The 19,564-nt window shown below is 45.7% G+C and overlaps 1 protein-coding gene across 1 annotated transcript in view; it reads right to left on the bottom strand.

Annotated features, from left to right (window-relative positions):
• The window catches only part of C9 (complement C9), a 35,497-nt gene extending 23,308 nt beyond the window's left edge, over positions 1 to 12,189 (bottom strand). The window contains exons 1-4 of the mRNA XM_036278858.1: positions 12,107 to 12,189; positions 3,453 to 3,558; positions 2,649 to 2,793; positions 2,260 to 2,407 (exon numbers count right to left, since the gene is read on the bottom strand). Coding sequence (XP_036134751.1) covers positions 2,260 to 2,407; positions 2,649 to 2,793; positions 3,453 to 3,558; positions 12,107 to 12,189 — 482 coding nt within the window. The remainder of the gene's footprint in view (positions 1 to 2,259; positions 2,408 to 2,648; positions 2,794 to 3,452; positions 3,559 to 12,106) is intronic.
• Between the last annotated feature and the right edge of the window lie 7,375 nt (positions 12,190 to 19,564).

Below are 19,564 nucleotides of genomic sequence, written 5' to 3'. Positions count from 1 at the left end.
ACCTCTTTTTAAATATTAATTACTAACTTATATCAATCTTCTACATTCTTAACTCAAATATCTAGGTAATAAATACTACTTGAGTTTCATTTTATAAAGTTCGTTTTGCTTTGAAGTCAGGGTGTCAAGCTGTGGGCTTTGTGGGGGGGGGGGAGGCGATGTGGTGATGGGCATGTGAGGAGAAGAAAAAGCAAGTGGAAAAAATATAGGTGCATGTTCCTGCCATCACCCCTGACGGTGGCGAAGCAGGAGGTCCTCGGAGCCCTGCCAGCAATCTGGGATGCCTCCGTATGAAACTCCCTGGCAAATGCTATACGACACATTTTCTTGTCCCCAAACAAAGGAAACCAAAAGATTACAAAGAATTGTTTTTCAGTTAAATGGGCCAAGATTTCTGTATCCTTTTCCTATAAGGCACGACGTAAATTTGCATTGAGTGAGAATACATAACATATGGAATTCCCCGCTTCAAGCTCTTTTACTTAGATCGGGGAGAAGACTGTTCCTTGGATCCCAAGTAAAGCAAAGTAAAGTAATAATGAGCTTTCACCGAGGAAAGCAGCGAGAGCCAGCGCTCACCGGAGCACGCAGTGATCTGTTGTAAGGTTTTGGCCAACTCCCACACCGTTTCCGCCAGTTATTAAGAGGCCTGCTGAGTTTGGAACCCTAGACCATCCATTTGATTCAAAATTCCTACCTTTAGGCTTCGGGCCAAAGGCACTGTGTGTAATAATTTGCGTGTTGCTTTGCTTAGCAAGATTTTATAAAGTGAATAAAAGGTGTATGAAATGCTTTATCTGGTGCCTGACTCTTGCATCCTGGAATTTTTCTCTTATGTGATTGAAGAATTAGGAGTTTCCTCTGACTCAGAGAGAGAAGGCTTCTCCATATTTTACAGAAGTCTTAGGAACTGTCCAGTTCCTTAGGGTAGGGATTCTCAACCTCATTACTACTGACATTTTGGGTCTGGCTGTCCTGTGCATGGTAGGGCCTCTATCCACTGGATTCACTCCGACAAGCCTCCCATCCCATCACCCAACAGTGTGATCATCAAAATGGTCTTCAGATATCGTCAAATGTCCCCTGGGGGGAATGTCACCTGTGGTTGGGAACTGCTACTAGTCTCTCCCTATAAACTTTGCTCTTACCATTATCCATCTTTTTCCTCTCCCCATCTCCAGTCTCAAAATCAGAGTCCTGAACCTGAATTTCTTTCTGGGAACTCAGTTTCAGTCTTACCTGATGCCAACTGATAATATTTTAGAGAGCACTTATTTTTGTTAGTTAACTTATTCACCTATTTACCCACCCCTCAGTAATTGTTAAGCACCTACTATAAACCAGGCACTGGGATGATGAGGATGAAGAGACACATTGCTTTCAGGGGATGAAAGAGAGCCATGTGCCATCTCTGTCAACATACCACTGGGTGGGGAAGAACTATGTCTCTGTGGACGATAAGTTGCCAACAAACCCAACCAAAGTATCTTTACTGCTCAGAACAATGAATGGAGACTCTGCTGCAGACATCCATGGAATGTCCTCTAACTGTATGGAACAGAACTGAATCGCACCTCAGGCCAGTACCATTTCCCTAAGTCCTAGAGCACCGATCCCTGCAAATGGTATCTGTTCTGTCTAACTCCGAGTTCTAAACTGCCCAAGACGTCACCAGAGCGTACCTGGCCAGATGTTTTGTACAGGAGCTGAGTGAAACTTCAGCCCTGTGATGAGAACCAGAGTCACAACACTGTGATCAGAATGGCTTTCTCTGCCCTGTTCCTCTTGGGTCAACTCCAGAAAACGGGACCCTCCTGAGAATGTCTAATCAGCTACAGGTCCAGGAGGCTATCTGCCCCATGGAAGATAGTTTTCCCGGCAATTCGAACATTTGAACGGAATTGCCAGACCTCATCCTGGCAATCCAGTTTGAAATGTTAACAAGTCATTTCAACATTGCTGGTCTTCCAAAGGTTCATAAATGAGGCATTTTATCTTCTACTGGACTCAGGAGTAATCATCTAATATCTTGATAGACTAGTCCATTCTACAGACACGTACTGAGGTCAGGTAGTTTGTCCAAATTACCTTGACATACTTACTTAGCACTTACCCTCTTTCAAGCTCAAACACAGTTCAAGCAGAATACAGACCAACAGGCTACTCTTTCTACCAGTGAAAGCCCTATACCACTTTAGCAAGAGAGATGGAGGTTGTTTCCACTCGTCTTTCTCCAGAACATTCAAGAGGAGAACTGACCCGTAGCCTGCTGTACGCCCCATCTCAGACTCTTCCACCACTTTGTCACGGCAAGGTGTACGGGGATCATCTTGACAATCGTCCTCATCCGAATAGTCCCCACAGTCATTGTCGCCATTGCACAGAAGTCGCCTCTTTATGCACCTGCCTGCAATCAAAATCAGGAAAGACACTGTGTCTAATGCCTTCTCTCTGACATTATCAAGTGCAATTTAACGTGGGAGGAGAGGAAACACATATTCATGTGACTACAGAACCTACAGAATATACAGATGGTCCAGTTGGGGGTCCCTTTCACGGTTGGAAATACTAGTGTCTAGAAGTGTGCTTCTTTTCACCCATGAGTACACACAGAGACCCATAATAAGCAGCCAGAGTGCAAGGATTACCTGTATCACATTTAAAGTCATTTCCACAGTCATCATCGGCGTCTTCACAGTTCTCAGTGGGCACACAATGTCGTCTGTCTCCCAGACTGCTCAAGCAACTTTGCCCATTAAATTGTCCAAAGGTCACAATGCTCCTTGAGCGAAACTACACAAAACCAGTTGGAAATGTTAGAATGTCTAATTCCAAAAGGGGGGGTATGCTCTAAAGTTGCACCCACACCACTGCAGGCCTCCAAACCCACATGAGTCTGTGGTTTTCAGATGGGAATCGTAAAAACAGTCACTAATGTTACTTAAAGGGACAGCTCACATTCTGGGACCTGCAGTCTCTGGGGAAAGATGGTTCCTCCTGACACTCATTTAGCAAGCTTGCAACATTCACATTACCCAGCAAGGTCACCTCTATTCACTTAGATAGTATCTTTCCTTCTCAATTTTCTTTTTTTTATCCTCATCCGAGGACATTTTTCCAATTTTTGCACAGATAGAGTGGGAGAGAGAGGAAGAGAGAGAGAGAGAGAGAGAGAAACATTGACGTGAAAGGGACACATCGACTGGTTGCCACCCACACAACCGACCAGGGCCGGGGACAAACTGCAACCGAGGTACATGCCCTTAGCAGGAACCGAACCCGGGTCTCTCCGGACCGCAGGCTGACGCTCTAACCGCTGAGCCAAACCGGCCAGGGCTCCTTCTCAATTTTCAACTCGGCTGGAGGCTCCCCGCCTCATGGTCATTTCCCTGGCGATGCTGGCAGCCAGTTCCCAGACGGGCACGCCAGCAGGGAGAGCGTCGAAGGCTTACCATTTGTTTCAGGCAAGGGTGGCAGCGTGACCATTCGCTCCAAGGGCTCATTCTGCAGTTTATGGGCAAGGGAGTGCCCATCCTTTCTTCTGGCTCTGTGTGATAACTAAGAGAACAGAATACGTCAACTTACTGTGGCCATTGTGCATGCCTGTTTCCAAGAGGTCCTCAGAGTTTAATTTATTTACTATTTGTTCCCTTTCCAAATCATACTACTTACCTTTTCACTCTGCCTCCCATTACTGATCCCTTGATCACATACCATTTTGCATTTTCAACTCATCTTTTTTGTTTAATTTTTGTATTGAATTGTGTTTTTATAAAATATTTTTTTCTTTACTGATGAGAGAGAGAGAGAGAGAGAGAGAAACACTGATGAGAGAGAATGTCAATTGGCTGCCTCCTGAATGACTGGGGATCGGGCACACAACCTGGGCATGTTCTCCAACCAGGAATCGAACCGTCAACCTCTTGGTGCATGGGTTGATGTTCAACAACTGAGACACACTGGCCGGGCTGTTGTTTTACTTTCAACCTAACAACAGAACTGAGGACGACGAGGAAAACTAGCCAGGAATCCTGCTAAGTGTCTTACATTGATTGGCCTTGTATTTCCAAGTAGTTGATGAATTTAATGAAGCTTCACACCTTGTTTCACTTTGTACCCCCCAGACCGTCTGGCAACCTTTAGAGTTGCCTGGGTCTCCTGCAAATTTAAGCCAGCCAACTCCGCCATCCCGGAGCGAGCAGCTAATAAGTCAGGCGTTCCCAGGCCTGCCCTCCGCATTCCGAAACTGGAAGGCTTACCACTTACATTCCACTTCAGGACTCGTTCCTCCCCTCTCTGCGGGTGGACATCGTGCATGTGGGCACTCACCGCCTTCCCTTCCCCCCCTAGCCCCAGTGCTCAGCAGTGCTTTCCTGCCTTTGACCTCTTCTTTCTCTCCTGGCTCACCGTTTTGGAACTCTTCTGGTTGCAACGTCACCTCTCATTCAGGACATAAAAAAAAAGGCCAAAACAAAAGCCACCAAACAAGGGTCCTATCAACTTCCTGCCTCCACGTCCCGTAGCTGGCACTTACTCTTTTACAGTGCAGCCTCTCACGCCACACAAGCCCCAGACCCCAGCTCTTCTTTGAGACGGATCCACTGAATATCTCCTCCATTTAAAACGCCCCTCCTTTCCAGCTCCTTCCCATTGGTGGGATAATGTGTTCACGTCTTTGTGGGGCATGAAACATGCACAAGCAGATGAGACACTCTCTCTGAGCTCCTTTCCCTTCAGCAACTATCTCCCTTCACAGTGACCCTTACAGAAATCGCTATAAACCTGTTTATGTTTCTCTCAGCCACAATAAAATAGTCTCGTCTCCTCCTTCCACCCTCCACGACCCTTCAGCTCTCTCCCAAATGCTCTCATCTTTTTAGCCAACTTTCTTGAAACAGTAGTTTGCACCCTGGCCTCTTGTTGCTTACCTCCCAATCACTGTTCACCCTCCTGCCTCGAGGACACTACTCTCGCCAAAGTCCTGTCTTGTCGACTTCTTCCCAGAAGTCAATGCAGTTGACCACTCTTGCTGTTGAAAGCAGCCCCGTCCCTTGGACTGAACGACACTAGACACCTTTCATTTCTTCTTTGTTTTCTCCAGCTCTCCTGTGCAGACATGTCCTCCTTTGATAGTCTCTGAAATGATGTTTTTCCTCAAGGTCCTGTCCCTGGATTTTTTTTTCCTCGTTACCCTTTGCCCAGGGCTTTGATTTCCATGTATATGCTAATGACACCCAGAGATAAGTCTGCAGTCCGTACATCTTTTCTGAATTTTAAATGCTTGGATATAATTCCTAATTGGACATCTGCACTTAAATGCCCTTGTGGCTCATAGAACTCAACGCATCCCCAAAACAAATTCTTTGCCCCCTCTTCTCTCAAAGCTGCACCTCCTCTTGCATTTACTGTCTTGGGAAACAGCACTTCTGTGTATGTGGTCACCCTAGCTAGACACTGGGGGGTTATTCCTCTTTCCTGGCATTCCTCATGCTCTTCCCCATATCTGTGAGACACTTAGTACATGTTTGCTGTGTTAAATGGATGAATAAACAAATGACCATACTTGGCTGATAGCAGGGGATAAATAAAATCTGTTAACTTGTCCTGAATATGGATAAATAAACAAATGACCATACTTGACCTATGGTAGTTGATCAACAAGTATCTGTTAACTCATATTAAATATGGATATTAAAAACACAAGTGGAGACAACCAAAGAAGGGAAAAAAAATTGACATTTTGAATATCCTTAATTTAATAGTTAAACCCAACTTTTCTATTAACGAGTATTTAGATATTTTTCCAGATTGTTGAGATACATTTAATTAAAATAATTGAACAATAATTGCTAACATTTATGAGTGTCAGTTTATGTCAGGAATTCTTCTAAGGCTTTATACTCATTATCTCAATTTTTACACCAGTCCTGTGAGATATCTACTACTAGTATTATCACACTTGATGAACTGAGCCGTCACATTGGTAGGTTAGTCATTTCCCTCATGTTGTCCAGCAGAGTACACTTGGTGACTAAGTTAGGGTTCAAACCCAGGCAGTCTCTCTCCAGGGGCACAAATCTAGTCACTCTCAAGATTTCCAACTTCCAGTCTAGTACTGCTTCCTACCTCTTTGAAAACTGAAGGACAAAATCAATACAAAAATTGTAACTACACTAAAAACACAGTACTTATACAACCAAAAGACGAATGGCAAACTGGGAAGGAAATATTTGTAATTTATAGCAGAGACCAAGGGCTAATTTATAAAGTGATCACAGAAATCCCTGAGAGGAAGACAAGAGACTCAGTAGAAAATGAATGAACAAAAGATACGGACGGTTCACAAGAAAACAGACACATGGCCTTTCAACATATGAAAAGACGTGCAACCTGACTCAAAAAGAGAGAGGCAGATTAACACTCGTCAACGATACCATTTTTGAAACCCATGTGATTGGTAAATATCACAAAGTTGGCCTAGAGCTCCAGGTGGCAAGGCTGGGGCATTCTCTTTTCTCCACTACTGGACCCCTTCCCAAAGGTTCGGCTTGTTCTCGGTACCTATGGTCTTTTTCTGTTGTATTAGTTTATTTTGTTTGTTTTTAGTTCCATATATAAGTGAAAACATATGGTATTTGTCCTCCTCTGTCTGACTTATCTCACTTATCACAATACCCTCTAGGTCCACTCATGTGGTTGCGATGGCAAGATTCCATTCTTTTTTATTCCTGAACAATATCCCATTGGATGTATGCACCACATCTTCCTTATCCATTCATTTATTGATCGACACCTAGGTTGCTTCCATAACTTGGCTATTATTAGTAATTTTGCAATGAACATGGGAATGCATATATCTTTTCAAATTAGTATTTTATTTGTCTTTGGATAAATACTCAGTAGTGGAATTGCTGGATCACATGGCAACTCCATTTTTAATTTTTAAGAAATTTTTTCACTTTTTTTTTTCATAGTGGCTGAACTCATTTATAATACCTCTAGCAGCATATGAAGGTTTCCTTCACATCCTCACCAGCACTTGTTATTTGTTGATATATTGATGACTGCCATTCTGATTGGTGTGAGGGGACATCTCACTATGGTTTTAATTTGCATTTTCCTGATAATTAATAATGTTAAGCGTCTTTTAATATGTCTATTGGCTACCTAGATATCCTCGTAGGAGAAATGTCTCAGGTCCTCTGTCCATTTTTTAATTGGATTGTTTGATTTAGGTGCTAAGTTGAATGAGTTCTTATATATTTTGGATATTAACCCTTTATGAAATATATCATTTACAAATATATTTTCCCATTTAGTAGGCTGTCTTTTTGTTTTATTGATGGTTTCCTTCACTGTGACAACCTTTTCAGATTAATGTAGTCTCATTTGTTAATTTTTTCTTTTTTTTCTTGCTTGTGGACATATATCCAAAAAGATATTGCTAAGAGTGATGTCCAAAAGTTTCTGCCTATATTTTCTTTCTTTCTTTTTTTAATCTTCACCAAAGGACATGCTTTTTATTGATTTTAGAGAAAAGAGGAAGGTAGGGGGAGAGAGAGAGAGAGAGAGAGAGAGCGCCAGAGAGAGAAATGTCGATTGGCTGCCTCCAACCAGAGATCAAACATACAACCTGGGCATGTGCCCTGACTGTGAATTGAACCCGCCACCTTTCCATGTACAAGATAATGTTCCAACCAACTGAGCCACACGGGTCAGGGCTGACTATTTTCTTCTAGGGGTTTTATGGTTTCAGGTCTAACATGTAAGTCTAATCTATTTTGAATTTATTTGTGTGTATGGTATAAAAAGGTAGTCCTATTGTATTTTTTGCAGTTTTGTCAATATCACTTATGGAAGAGACTGTCTTTACCCCGTTGTACATCTTTGCTTCCTTTGTTGTAGGTTTATGGACCATACAAGCAAGGATCCATTCCTGGGCTCTGCACTGTCACATCGATTTCTGCTTTATGGCAGCACCACACTGTTTTCATGATTGCAGCTTTGTAGTCGTGTCAGATAGTATGTATGTGGCACAGTGCCATACGGTATGTGTGTGTCGCAGTGTCATGTAGTATGTATGTGGTACAGTGTCATGGTATATAGTATGTATGTGGTATAGCATCGTATAGTATATATGTGATATGTCATATAGTATAATGTAGTCTAGTGTCATATCAGAATAACTTCCACTTTGTTCTTTTTCAAGGTTTCTTTAGCTATTTGAAGTTTTTTCTGGTTTCATATTCCTTTTTAAGATTAGTTGTTGTAATTTGAGAAAATTATTATTGGAATTTTCATAGGGATTGCGTTGAATCTCTATATTACTTTAGGTAGTAAGGACATTTTAACAATACTAATCCTTCCAATCCACAAGCATCATATGTCCTCCGACTTTTTTGGCAAAAGTGCAGTCATACAAACCCCACAGGGTCATGGGGCAATTTCAAGGATAACCTTTTGCCCCAGTTGTATCGCTTCCGGGAATTAGCCCTCAGGTTCAATAATCTGCCTGCAAAATGACATATGAATAAGGCTATTCATCGCAGTGCTGTTTACAACCTAACCTAGACGCTCAGTAACAGACGGGTTATCTCGACGTGTGGCCACACAACGGAAAATCAACGGGTGCGAGGAGCATCAGGAAGTTCCTTCTATACAGACGCAGAGAGCGCGCCAGAATATGCCGCGAGGCAAAACGAAAGCAACTAAGTAGGAGATAGTATATATAATACGATATCTTTCTCAATCTTAATTTCTAAAAAATCCTCACCCCAGGATATTTTTCCGTTGATGTTTAGAGAGAGTGAAAGGGAGGGGGAGAGAGAAACACTGATGTGAGAGGGACACATTGATTGACTGCCTCCCACATGACCCTGACTGGGGCCAGGGATCAAACCTGCAACCCAGGTATCTGCCCTTGACCGGGAATCGAACCCACAACCCTGCTGTCTGTGGGCCTGTGCTCTAACCGCTGAGCCAAACTGGCCGGGGCTAATACAATATCTTTAAGCAAGAAGGGGAGAGAGTAAGATCGTAAGCTGACCATGGGGAAGGGTGAGGTGGATGCCGGGAGTGTTCTAAACACTTTATCTATAGTCACACGGATCTCATGAAACATTCTGCGTAGGGACATCGAAGCTTCTGAAGGTACACCTCATTACTTTCTTCAACCCATGTAAATATTTTGTTACTTACAAATTAAAAAGAAAGGCATAATGATAGCTACAACATTTCACACTCACGACCCGCCAGCCACCGGGCTGAGCACTTGGCGTTTATCATCTCAGGGATTTCTTCCTGCAGGTCGCGTTTTCGTTCCTATTCTTTAGGCAAAGAACAGAGTAGGAGAAGTTCAGGACTTTGCCCAGGGTCACAGAGCGAGTAAACTGTGGACCCTGGAGTCACTTACAGGCGCTCTGGCCCCAGGATCTATGTTATGAGCTATTATTCTATTAACACAGTGGTTTTTAATATTCCTGTTCGATCTCTAGATCATAAGAGATGATATCCCTCCCCATGACCTATTCTCAAGGACACACTCATGTTTGCAAACAAATGGTCATTGAAAACCTCTCACGGTTCACCAAAGCCGTAGCTCACAGTCGCTGTGGCTCTCAGATGACATGTCTGTGGCCACAGGACAACCCCTGGATGTCTATTCCCTTCCTCTCCTAAACCAGAAAGCAGATCGCAGCGGAAGTAACAGCAATGCACTGTGTTCAAGAATATTTCACGTGTATCGAGTTCTTACCACGTGGCAGGCACAGATGTTGTAAGTACATTACAGTTATATTGGACTTTCCCAAGAAACTTTATCAGGTGGTGCCATCACAGTTCACTGTTACGAGCTAAATTGTTGACATTTTAACCCCTGTCCCTCAGAATGTGCCCTTTGTGGAAAGAGGGTCTTTACAGAGAAAAATCAAGTTACAATGAAGTCACTAGGGTAGACCCTAATCCAATATGATTGGTGTCCTTAGAAAAAAAGAAATTTAGAATCAGACAGACATCACCGAGGGACAAAGATGTGAAGATGGTGTGTGATGACAGAGAGTGATTGAGATGTGTGACTGCAAGCCAAGGAGAGCCACGGACAGCTGGTCACCCCCACAAACGAGGGAGGATCCCTCCCAGAGTCAGAGGGGACATGGCCCTGCCCACATGCGGATTTCGGATTCTAGCCTCCAGAACGGTGAGGCAACACGTTTCTGTTGTTAGAAGCCTGTGATACTACAGACATAAATACCATCCTACAGACAGGAACCAAGGTACAGAGAGTGCGCATGGCTTGCGCAGACTTAAGGGTCAGTTTGCAAGTCGTAGCTCTTGGACTGAGTTTGGGAGGTCTCGTGCTCCCTTCTAATCAAACACATATTTTAAAAAATTCTCTGCAACTTTATTCTCTGGTTGAACTATGTGTCTCCCTTCAAGACTGATCTGAACGCTCTGTTTTGACCTCAACCCTGTCCCAGAGGGCAGAGCAGGGAGAGTTCGGGCAGGGCAACCCCACCGAACTCACGAGGGCATGGTGGTGGGAGCCCGAAGCCAAGTCCAACCGCGGCGCAACTGCTCGAGGCTGGGAGCCAGCCAAGGGGGCTCTGGTCTTCCCTGAACAGCCGCGCGTGGCCAGGACCCAGGGGGTACAAACTTCAAAGCAGCTGAAGCCTTCCCCGTTTTTAATCAACAGGAATCACAATCCAGGAATGTGGGTTGTTTAAATTATTATCTTTTTAACGTAAGAAAGGGTCCGGGCAAGTACAAGAAGGTCATAGCAGCTTCCAGGAACTGGTTCCCAGCTCCCTTGGTTCCCGATACCCAGCAAATGAACCTATTATCTAAGTGGAACGATGCTCCTCGGGTACCATGGGAAGAGGAAGAGATGGGGTAAAGGGGAGGCTGGTGGGGCACTTGACTCGAGCCCTCTGGGGCCTCCGTAGCACCTGTGTGTGCCCGCTCCTGGGGGGTGAAGCCTGTGAGCAACTGTGCGCCGGGGGTCCGGGCGGAGAGGCAGCTCCCAGCAGCCGTGAGGCAGGCAGAGATGCTTGAGATGGACGTCGGAGCCCAAAACAGAGGTGGGTTAAACCAAGAGTCAAACGATCAAAGAAGACTTGACCGCAGGTCACAGCTATGTCTGGGCACAGGGACAGTGTTTGGGAAGATATTTCCCCCCAGCTATCCGGTCAAAGACCAAGATATTTCAGTACCACTGTCCGATCAAATCATGCTGTCTGGGGTCACAGGAGGCTGTCCTCCAGCACTCTGCGCGGAGTGTCAATGTTCAGTATTGTCTGACTGACTGTTTCCTGGGCCGGCTTGGCCTGGGATTTGCGTTTCCAATGAGGGTCTGAGCCAAGGGAGAGGAAGTGGGTTTCTTTGCTGGTGCGTGGCCACCAGGTCAGCACCATGGTAGTTTCCCTAAAGGGAAGAACACCACCCTCGTGAAGGACAAGATGTGTACCTCAGGACACAACTTGGGATGTCAAGGAAGAGGGGAAAAAAGGATTAATTTGCCTAATCTGGGGGCTAATGAGTGATGGATTCAATAGTCAAGTGTTAGACATCGAGGCAGAGCTGGGGAAAGATGCATTTTCCTAACTTTAAGCTTCTCAGACATTAGACACCGATACACCCAGGTTTATCACACTCTAGTCGAAACAGTTCCGAGTCTGTAAAGTCTCTCTCAGCCTTGCCCTGGCTGGGTAGCTCAGTGGGTCGGAATATCGTCCCACGTGCCAAGGTTTCGAATCCAATCCCCGGTCACGGCACACGCAAGAATTGACCAATGAATGCACAAATATGTGGAACCACAAACTGATGTTTCTCTCTTTCTCTAAACTCAATAAATTAAACACAAAACAAAAAAAAACAAACAAACAAAAAACTATCTCAGCCTTAACATGTGAATGCCGTGTTTCAAAGGCATCCCTAGATGGCTTTTCACAGACAGCTCTCAAAGAGAGTTCTTACTCCTTTTCCAAGTTTAAACTCTGGGGCTACATATCTCAGTGTGGGTTGAAATTTGTTATCCGCTTTGCCGTTAAGAAGTAGAGCATGAGATATCCAAGCCCACAGTGGAACAGCAGAGACAAACAGAAGGACTCACCTGGGCATGGGCCCGGCTGTCAGGACACTGATTTCTAACAGGCATGTCCACGCTGCCAAGGCGACCCCCCTGCCGGCCGACATCTCTCGAGTTAGGCAGCTCTGAGTGGAATGGCCAGACAGGTCCGTGGAGGCCCTATTAGTAAAGGAGGAGAGGACCGGACAATTGTTTGTTTTTGATCAAGTTTTTTGTTGAAGAGACTTCCTGGTTGCAAAGTCCAATCAAAGGAGAGACATTTCGTAATTCTTGGCCTGCTATTTTCTTGTATTGATGAGTATATTCAGGCAATGAGCCCGTGCATGCTGAAGGCCAAGCTCAGCAGCAGTGCTGTGTTAAAACAACAACAGAACAAACAGATGAACAAACAAACAAGCAAACAAACCATAGTGTGGCTCATCTGCAGAAGCTGAGAGGTGGGAAAAGGGAGTGTGGGATGGGGAGGAAGAGGTCTGTGGATGATTTCCATAGAAGCATGAACTGCAGATGAGTAAGAGAACCGCATGGCTGGGACGGGAGGCCAGCCAGAGGTGTCCCAATGTCAGAATGAGCTGTGTGGGTCATTTGCACACACGGGAATGGCAAAGTGTCAAATGCACTCACAACCTGGCTTTCTTTATAAGCGCGGTGCATCATTTGGAAGAATTCAGGTGAACTCCCTTAGGCACTTACATTATCCTCTAGGAGGATATGGTCCACAAAGACATGATGGATTGTCAGCATGATAGATTCTGAGAAGGAACAGTTAGCTCCTACGCATTATTAACAATGCCCCCTAGTCCCCACTCCCTGACTTCTGGTGGAAAGGGCAAGGTGTTTTGGAAGTACCTGAAAATGTGGACGCACAGCTGTTCTTAAAACTGGTTACACCCTGGCCAGCGTGGCTCAGTTGGTTGGAGTGTTGTCTCGTACACCAAAAGGTCTCAGGTTCGATTTCAGGTGGGGGCACATATCTTGTTTTCAGGTTAGGTATCCCATTGGGGTGCATGCAAGAGGCAAACGATGGATGTTTCTCTCTCACATCGATGTTTCTCTCTCTCTCTCTCGAAATCAATAAACATATCCTCGGGTGAGGATTTAAAAAAAATTAGAACGCACTGGTTGCATAGAATGACTTGAGGACCTATGATCAAACACTGATGGCTGCCCACCCCCACCTAATTATAATAATTAACTTGGGATGAGCCCTTGCGTCAGTACTTTTAAAGCTTGCTGAGTCCATTTGCAAACATAAGCACACACAAAGGCCAGCGAAGCAGGGGTAGGTTGGGAGGTAACAGATTTAGGGCTGGTTTTTTTTTTTTTTATTTATTTTTTTTAATCCTCACCTGAGGATATTTTTCCATTTTTGGTACAGATAGAATGGGAGGGAGAGAGAGGAAGGGAGAGAGAGTGAGAAACATCGACGTGAAGGGACACATCGAGTGGCTGCCACCCGCACGACCAACCAGGGCCGGGGACAAACTGCAACCGAAGTACGTGCCCTTAGCGGGAACCGAACCCGGGTCTCTCCGGACCGCAGGCCGACGCTCTAACCGCTGAGCCAAACTGGCCAGGGCTTAGGGCTGGTTTTTCCAGTACTGCCTTCTTTCTCCAGTAAGGGTCCTACCTACAGTGAGAGTGATCTCTCACCACCCTTTCTTCCCTTTCTTAGTTTTATGCAGAGAGCTTGAGGTGTCTAATGGGATTACTTTCACGGGGGGGGGGGGGGGTGTTCCTGAGCTGGATGTTGATAAACAATTTATAGGATCTACATGTAGGCCACGCAGAATTGCCAAGTAAAAGGTGATTCAAATGTGTGTAGCAACACTGGTGACTACAACAATGAATAAATCTGTGCCCAAAGGACACTTCTTGGGAGTCTTAGCTAATGACACCGGCTGCATCCAGATGCTGTGGAGTCTACCAGAGGTCAGGGAGCAATGCTGCCGACAGCCAGGCCTCTGGACACAGCCAGGTACCTACGAAGGAACAGCACAGCCAGCAGGGCAGGACCATGTCTTATGCTAATTAGACTTAAGGCTAATTGCTTAGGTGTTGTGATAAAATAGACTTGACAATTAGGTGTGACTAGAGATTGAAAAATCACCTCCTTCCTTGGAGATTCACTGGAGGGGAAATGGGGAGATTGGAGGTGACGGAGGATTTCTTACCTGACCAACTCGAATGCTGAATTGCTCTGTTGAAGTGATATTTATTTCCTCCCCCGGTCCAGGATGGCTGTAATATAGCAAATTTAATAATCTATCATTAATTAGTTATATCCTAATTATAAATAGTATAATATGCTTTCTTCTTTGCTCCTAACATCTATCCCATGTCTGACAGGTTTTGAAGTGAGGTTCCTATTTCAGTGTGCATCTAGGGTTAATGAAGCATCACAATGCATTAGACTAGAAAAGTGAAAATAATAACACTTTTCATTTTATTTATTTATTTTTTTATCTTCACTCGAGGACATTTTTGCATTTATCTTCAGACAGGGTGGGAGGAAGAGAGAGAGAGAGAGAAACATCGATTGGTTGCCACCCACACGACCCAACCAGGGCCAGGAACAAACTGCAACCGAGGTACATGCCCTTAGCGGGAAATGAACCTGTGCTCTCCGGACCACGGGCCGACGCTCTAATCACTGAGCGAACCGGCCAGGGCAATAACATTTTTCATTTTAAAACACTTACGGGCTTCCATAGAATAGAGTGGATAGCCCGGCCGGTGTGGCTCCGGGATTGAGCGTCCTCCCATGGAATAGAGTGGATAAACGTTTTTGTCCAACATCACCCACCCCAGCTGTGAGTAACTAGAGTGTGAACTTGGGGTGCCTGGCTCTGCATCTCAGGCTCTTTCCACCCACTCACCCTGAGTTCTGTTGCTGTTATTATATTTATGTCATGTTAAACAACACGACACCATAAAATGCACCACTAAACCCTCTCAACTCCACGAAAGGTCAGCTTTTAGTCTGGTCTCACCGAGGAGACTCGGAGAACACGGCCGCGGCCACGCACCAAGAGGCGGGTTTGAACAGCCAGGTCTTCACGTACCCCCTCAGGGCCCCACTACGCGGAGGCTCCCCAAGTGGTCACCACTCAGGAGCCTTACCAAAAAAAAAAATTTTTTTCTTTAAAGTTCCCCTTGCTTTTAATTTGCTTGGGGATTCATGGTACTACATTTTATTTATTGCAGAATAATAACACTTTCCTCCCATTTTAAAGCAGAAACATGCGCACGGGTACATTCCAATGTGTGCTCACCAGGCAGGAGCACTTAATTTTGTATCACTGAGGTGGTGATACAAAACATTTGTGTTGAGTGTAATTTCCATTTTACTCTTTTAAAGTGGTTAGAAACAGTTGTTTACAAGTTTGTGATTAGTAATTCCATGGACTTCCTCGGCGTCCCGGGACCTCCAGGTGGGAACCGTCCTTCTGTTCCAAATCTGATTCTAGCTGAGCCCCCAAAGGCCCACGGGGCTGCGGCGCCGTCGTGAAACAAACTGCACAGCTTTCATTACAACCTGCTCACTTGGAGAGCATCAGGCACAGGGAGGAAGGGAGATGGCTGTCCTTTGCAGTCCCCTTGGTTTAGGTATATTTTGCTCACTACTATGTCCCTAGCACCTAGGACTGTGCACTCATTAAGCTCCAACAGATATTGTGAGTTTCGTGCATTAATAGATGAATAAATGTGCACAGATGGGAACAATGATGTCCAGCAAGGGAAAATGACCTTCCCAAACTCACACAGCCAAGGGCACAGGCAGCGTCAGACTCCAGCTCTCTTCACGGCTGCTGCTGTGCCATTTCATTCTAGCACTGACAGGTGACTTCTTTAATGAGAAAGGGTAGAAGGAATGTTTCTGTGGAGTGGTTCTGGAGCACGTGTGTCAAGCTCAGTGGGGGTGATACAAGTGTGGTTATTCCTGTACAGAAGGGAGGATTCTTCTGGCTCAGATGTGTTTAAAATTACACGAAACTTCTTAGTGTCCATGGAAACACTTCGTTTTAAGGAGAGGTCCAACAAGGTCCCTTTCTCTTTCGAAGGTCACAAAGTCTGGCTCTGCTACCTAGTGCCCTTGTGTGTCTCAACACTCTTGACCCCCTGTGTTCACTGACGACTCGGACCCTGCCTTGTACCTGCCTCCCCACTCCAACGGCCTTCAGCTATTTGTTTCCCTACAGGAGCCGCCCTGACTGGCTCTCTCTCTATCGATCTCATCAGTGTCATCAATATTTCTCCTGATTTTACTCAGCCTACTTTTCTATCCAGCTTCACACCAACACCCTTTGAAAAGACCATCTTCAAAGAGTATTGTTTTGACATTTTCAAAGGTAATCCTCACCTGAGGATATTTTTCCATTGATTTTTAGATAACAGTGGAAAGGAGGAAGAGAGAGAGAGAGAGAGAGAGAGAGAGAGAAATATCAATGTGAGACACATCGATTGGTTGCCTCCCACTTGACCCTGACCAGGGCCAGGGATCAAATATGCAACCCAGGTATGTGTCCTTGACCAGGAATCAAGCCCAAGACCCTCTGGTCCACTGGCTGACGCTCTAACCGCTGAGCCAAACCAGCCAGGGCTGAGAATTCTTTTCTGACCACCTTTTTCAGGCCAGCCAGAATGGAGCCAGCACGATGTGCAGGTGGACATCGGAGACAGCTGCTTCTGTCGTTGTCATCGGAAACGCTGGGAGACAGCTTTTACACTGTCCCAGCGTGGGGAGGGCAACTCAGAGTGAAAGTGTTTGTGCTGTGAGGTTAGCAAAAGGGAGGGACTGAACTTGGCGTCCTTGGTTTCTTTGGCGATCATGGGCCACAGAGGCTGTTCGAGTGCCCTGCTGACTGTGGGGGGGGGGGGAGCTGGCGGGCCTGCTGGCAGGTTTGCAGCATAAGGACACCGTGGCCTGGAGCTGGGGGCAAGGATGGAGAAATACTTACAATCAGACCGTGGTGAGGGCCAAAGTGGGGGCCCAGGGAGCAGGCAGAACCACCAGGCCCTGCAGGCCCCCCAACGGTGTGGAGAAGAACCGAGCCCATCTTCTGCAGTCAAGAGCTTTAGCTACAGATATCAACAGAGTGGCGGCCAGGTAGAGGGGGTTATGCTGCAGAGGTGGGAAGAGCCAGAGGAGTAGGAGGGCCTGTCTGAGGATCTAGCCCCTTCTTAACACCCCTCCAGCCCCGCACCCCCGTAATTCTAAACATCATCACGGAGAAGAGCAGGAGGAAGGAAGGACACTTGAAATTCTGAGCACGTATCGGAAAGAGAGGGTCACACGGAGGGAGCGATGGGGCTGGAGGGAGCGATGGGGCTGGATCGAGGCTGCAAGTTGGCACCCACGCCCTGCACAGAGGAGGCGTGAGGACCATCAGGCTGGTGACAGAAAGAAATAAAACAAAAACAAGCCCTGGCCGGTATGCTCAGCGGTTAGAGCGCTGGCCTGTGGACCAAAGGGTGCTGGTTTGATTCTGGCCAAGGACATGGACCTCGGTTGCAGTTTGTCCTGGGCCCTGGTTGGGGTTGTGCAGGTGGCAACCAAGCAATGTGTCTCTCTCACATCGATGTCTCTCTCTCTCTCTCTCTTCCTCCCTCTCTCCCTCCAGCTCCATCTGAAGATTAATGTAAAAATGTCCTTGGGTGGGGATTAAAAAAAAACAAAACAAAACAAGAAACAAAAGAGGAAGTTACATTTCTCTTTGCACACATGTGTAGCACAAGCAAATGTTTGACCCTGTTAAGAAATACAGTTGTCAAGGGTGTGGAGAAAAGTGGACTCTAGTGCACTGCTGGTGGGAATGCAGACTGGTGCAGCCACTATGGAAAACAATATGGTGTTACCTCAAAAAATTAAAAATTGAACTGCCATTTGACCCAGTGATCCCACTTCTAGGAATGTACCCTAAGAAGCCTGAAGCACCAATCAGAAAGAATATATGTACCCCCATGTTCATAGCAGCACTGTTTACAATAGCTAAGATCTGGAAACAGCCCAAATGTCCATCAGTAGACGAATGGATAAAAAATCAGTGGTACAAATACACAATGGAGTACTATGCAGCTGTAAGAAAGAAAGATCTCTTATCCTTTGAGACGACATGGAGGGACCTGGAAAGTATCATCCTAAGCTAAACAAGCCAAACAGAGAAAGACAAGTATCATATGATCTCACTTATTTATGGAATACAATGAACACAGAAGTCTGAGGAATGGGGTAGTCCCAGAGATGTGGAAGTGGGGTACAGACTGACAATCTCCAAAAAAGGGGGTTGTGGGGGACAGATAAACCACAGAACTTATATGCATGTGTGCATGAACAATGGACATGGACAACAAAGCTGGGGACAGGGTGGAGAGGGGGGGAGGAGGGAATTAGTGGGGGAAAAAGGAGAAACATCTGTAACAAAACTAAATAAATTTAAAAAAAAAAAAAGAAAAGAAAAGAAATACAGTTGTCTTCTCCAGATATGTTCTGCTAACCTTTCTTCTCGATGGAAGGAGCAGGTTGAAATTACAGATGAGTTAAGTCAGGAACATGATCCTGCTTCTGGTCCAGCTCTATCTCCTTTATTTATATTTCTCTCTTTTTGGATTTGTGCTTCTCCCTGCCCTGGGGTTCTGTGTGCGTTGCCGATGGGCTGCCAGGTGTCTCTCTGCTGTGTGCTCACCTGCTCAGTTTTCAATCTCTCCAGTTCAAGGGTTTGTGTTCGTCAAATTAAAAGCTTTGGAAAGTCATCACCACTGATAGCTTTTTAAACCCTGAAGAACTTAGAAGGAGAGGATTTAAATAAACTGTGTATTATCAATCCATAGGTTTGACCGGTTGATTAAGAGCGTGATGCCAGTGGAGGGCAGGTTTTGATGAAACTATGCAACAGTATTTCTGTTATAAGGGGCTTGTGTGAACCGTTTGCTCATTGAGCACGGAACTCACCTCTCACCTGACCGTAAGAAGATGCAGGATGGGTTGCTATCATCCTGTCGAAGACACTGTAGAACATGGCTCACAATCCATCATTCGTTCTGAGCAGTCTGAGGCTTGCATTAAAGACAAACGTGCTGAGACTTCCTGTCCGGATGGTGGGTAGGTAATGCGGTGCTCACCTCCTCCCGCAACCACATCAAAATTACAGCTAAACTACAGCACAACCATCAGTCAAAACCACCTGACTTCGAGCTGAATGGAAGTCCTACAAATAAGATTAAAGAAGCAGCCACGTGGAGCCTGGTAGGAGGGGTGGAGGCGGACGGGCTGGTCCCACACCCACGTGTGGCGGATAAAAACCAGGAGGGACACCTCGGCTGGAAAGGTCTACCTTGATGAGTGAGGGGTCCGCCTACCACACCAGGGGCCCAGCTCAGGGTTCCAGGGCCAGGAAGAGAATCTCCATCACTTCTAGCTGGAAAACCAGAAGGACATCTATAGGCCACCCTTGGAAGCCTAGGAGACATCGCAGCTCTGCC

Source organism: Molossus molossus, unplaced genomic scaffold, assembly GCF_014108415.1.
Source record: "Molossus molossus isolate mMolMol1 unplaced genomic scaffold, mMolMol1.p scaffold_m16_p_3, whole genome shotgun sequence".
Classification (NCBI taxonomy): Eukaryota; Metazoa; Chordata; class Mammalia; order Chiroptera; family Molossidae; genus Molossus; species Molossus molossus.
Note: the sequence above shows the minus strand (reverse complement) of the source record. Positions and strands in the feature narration are given on the sequence as shown.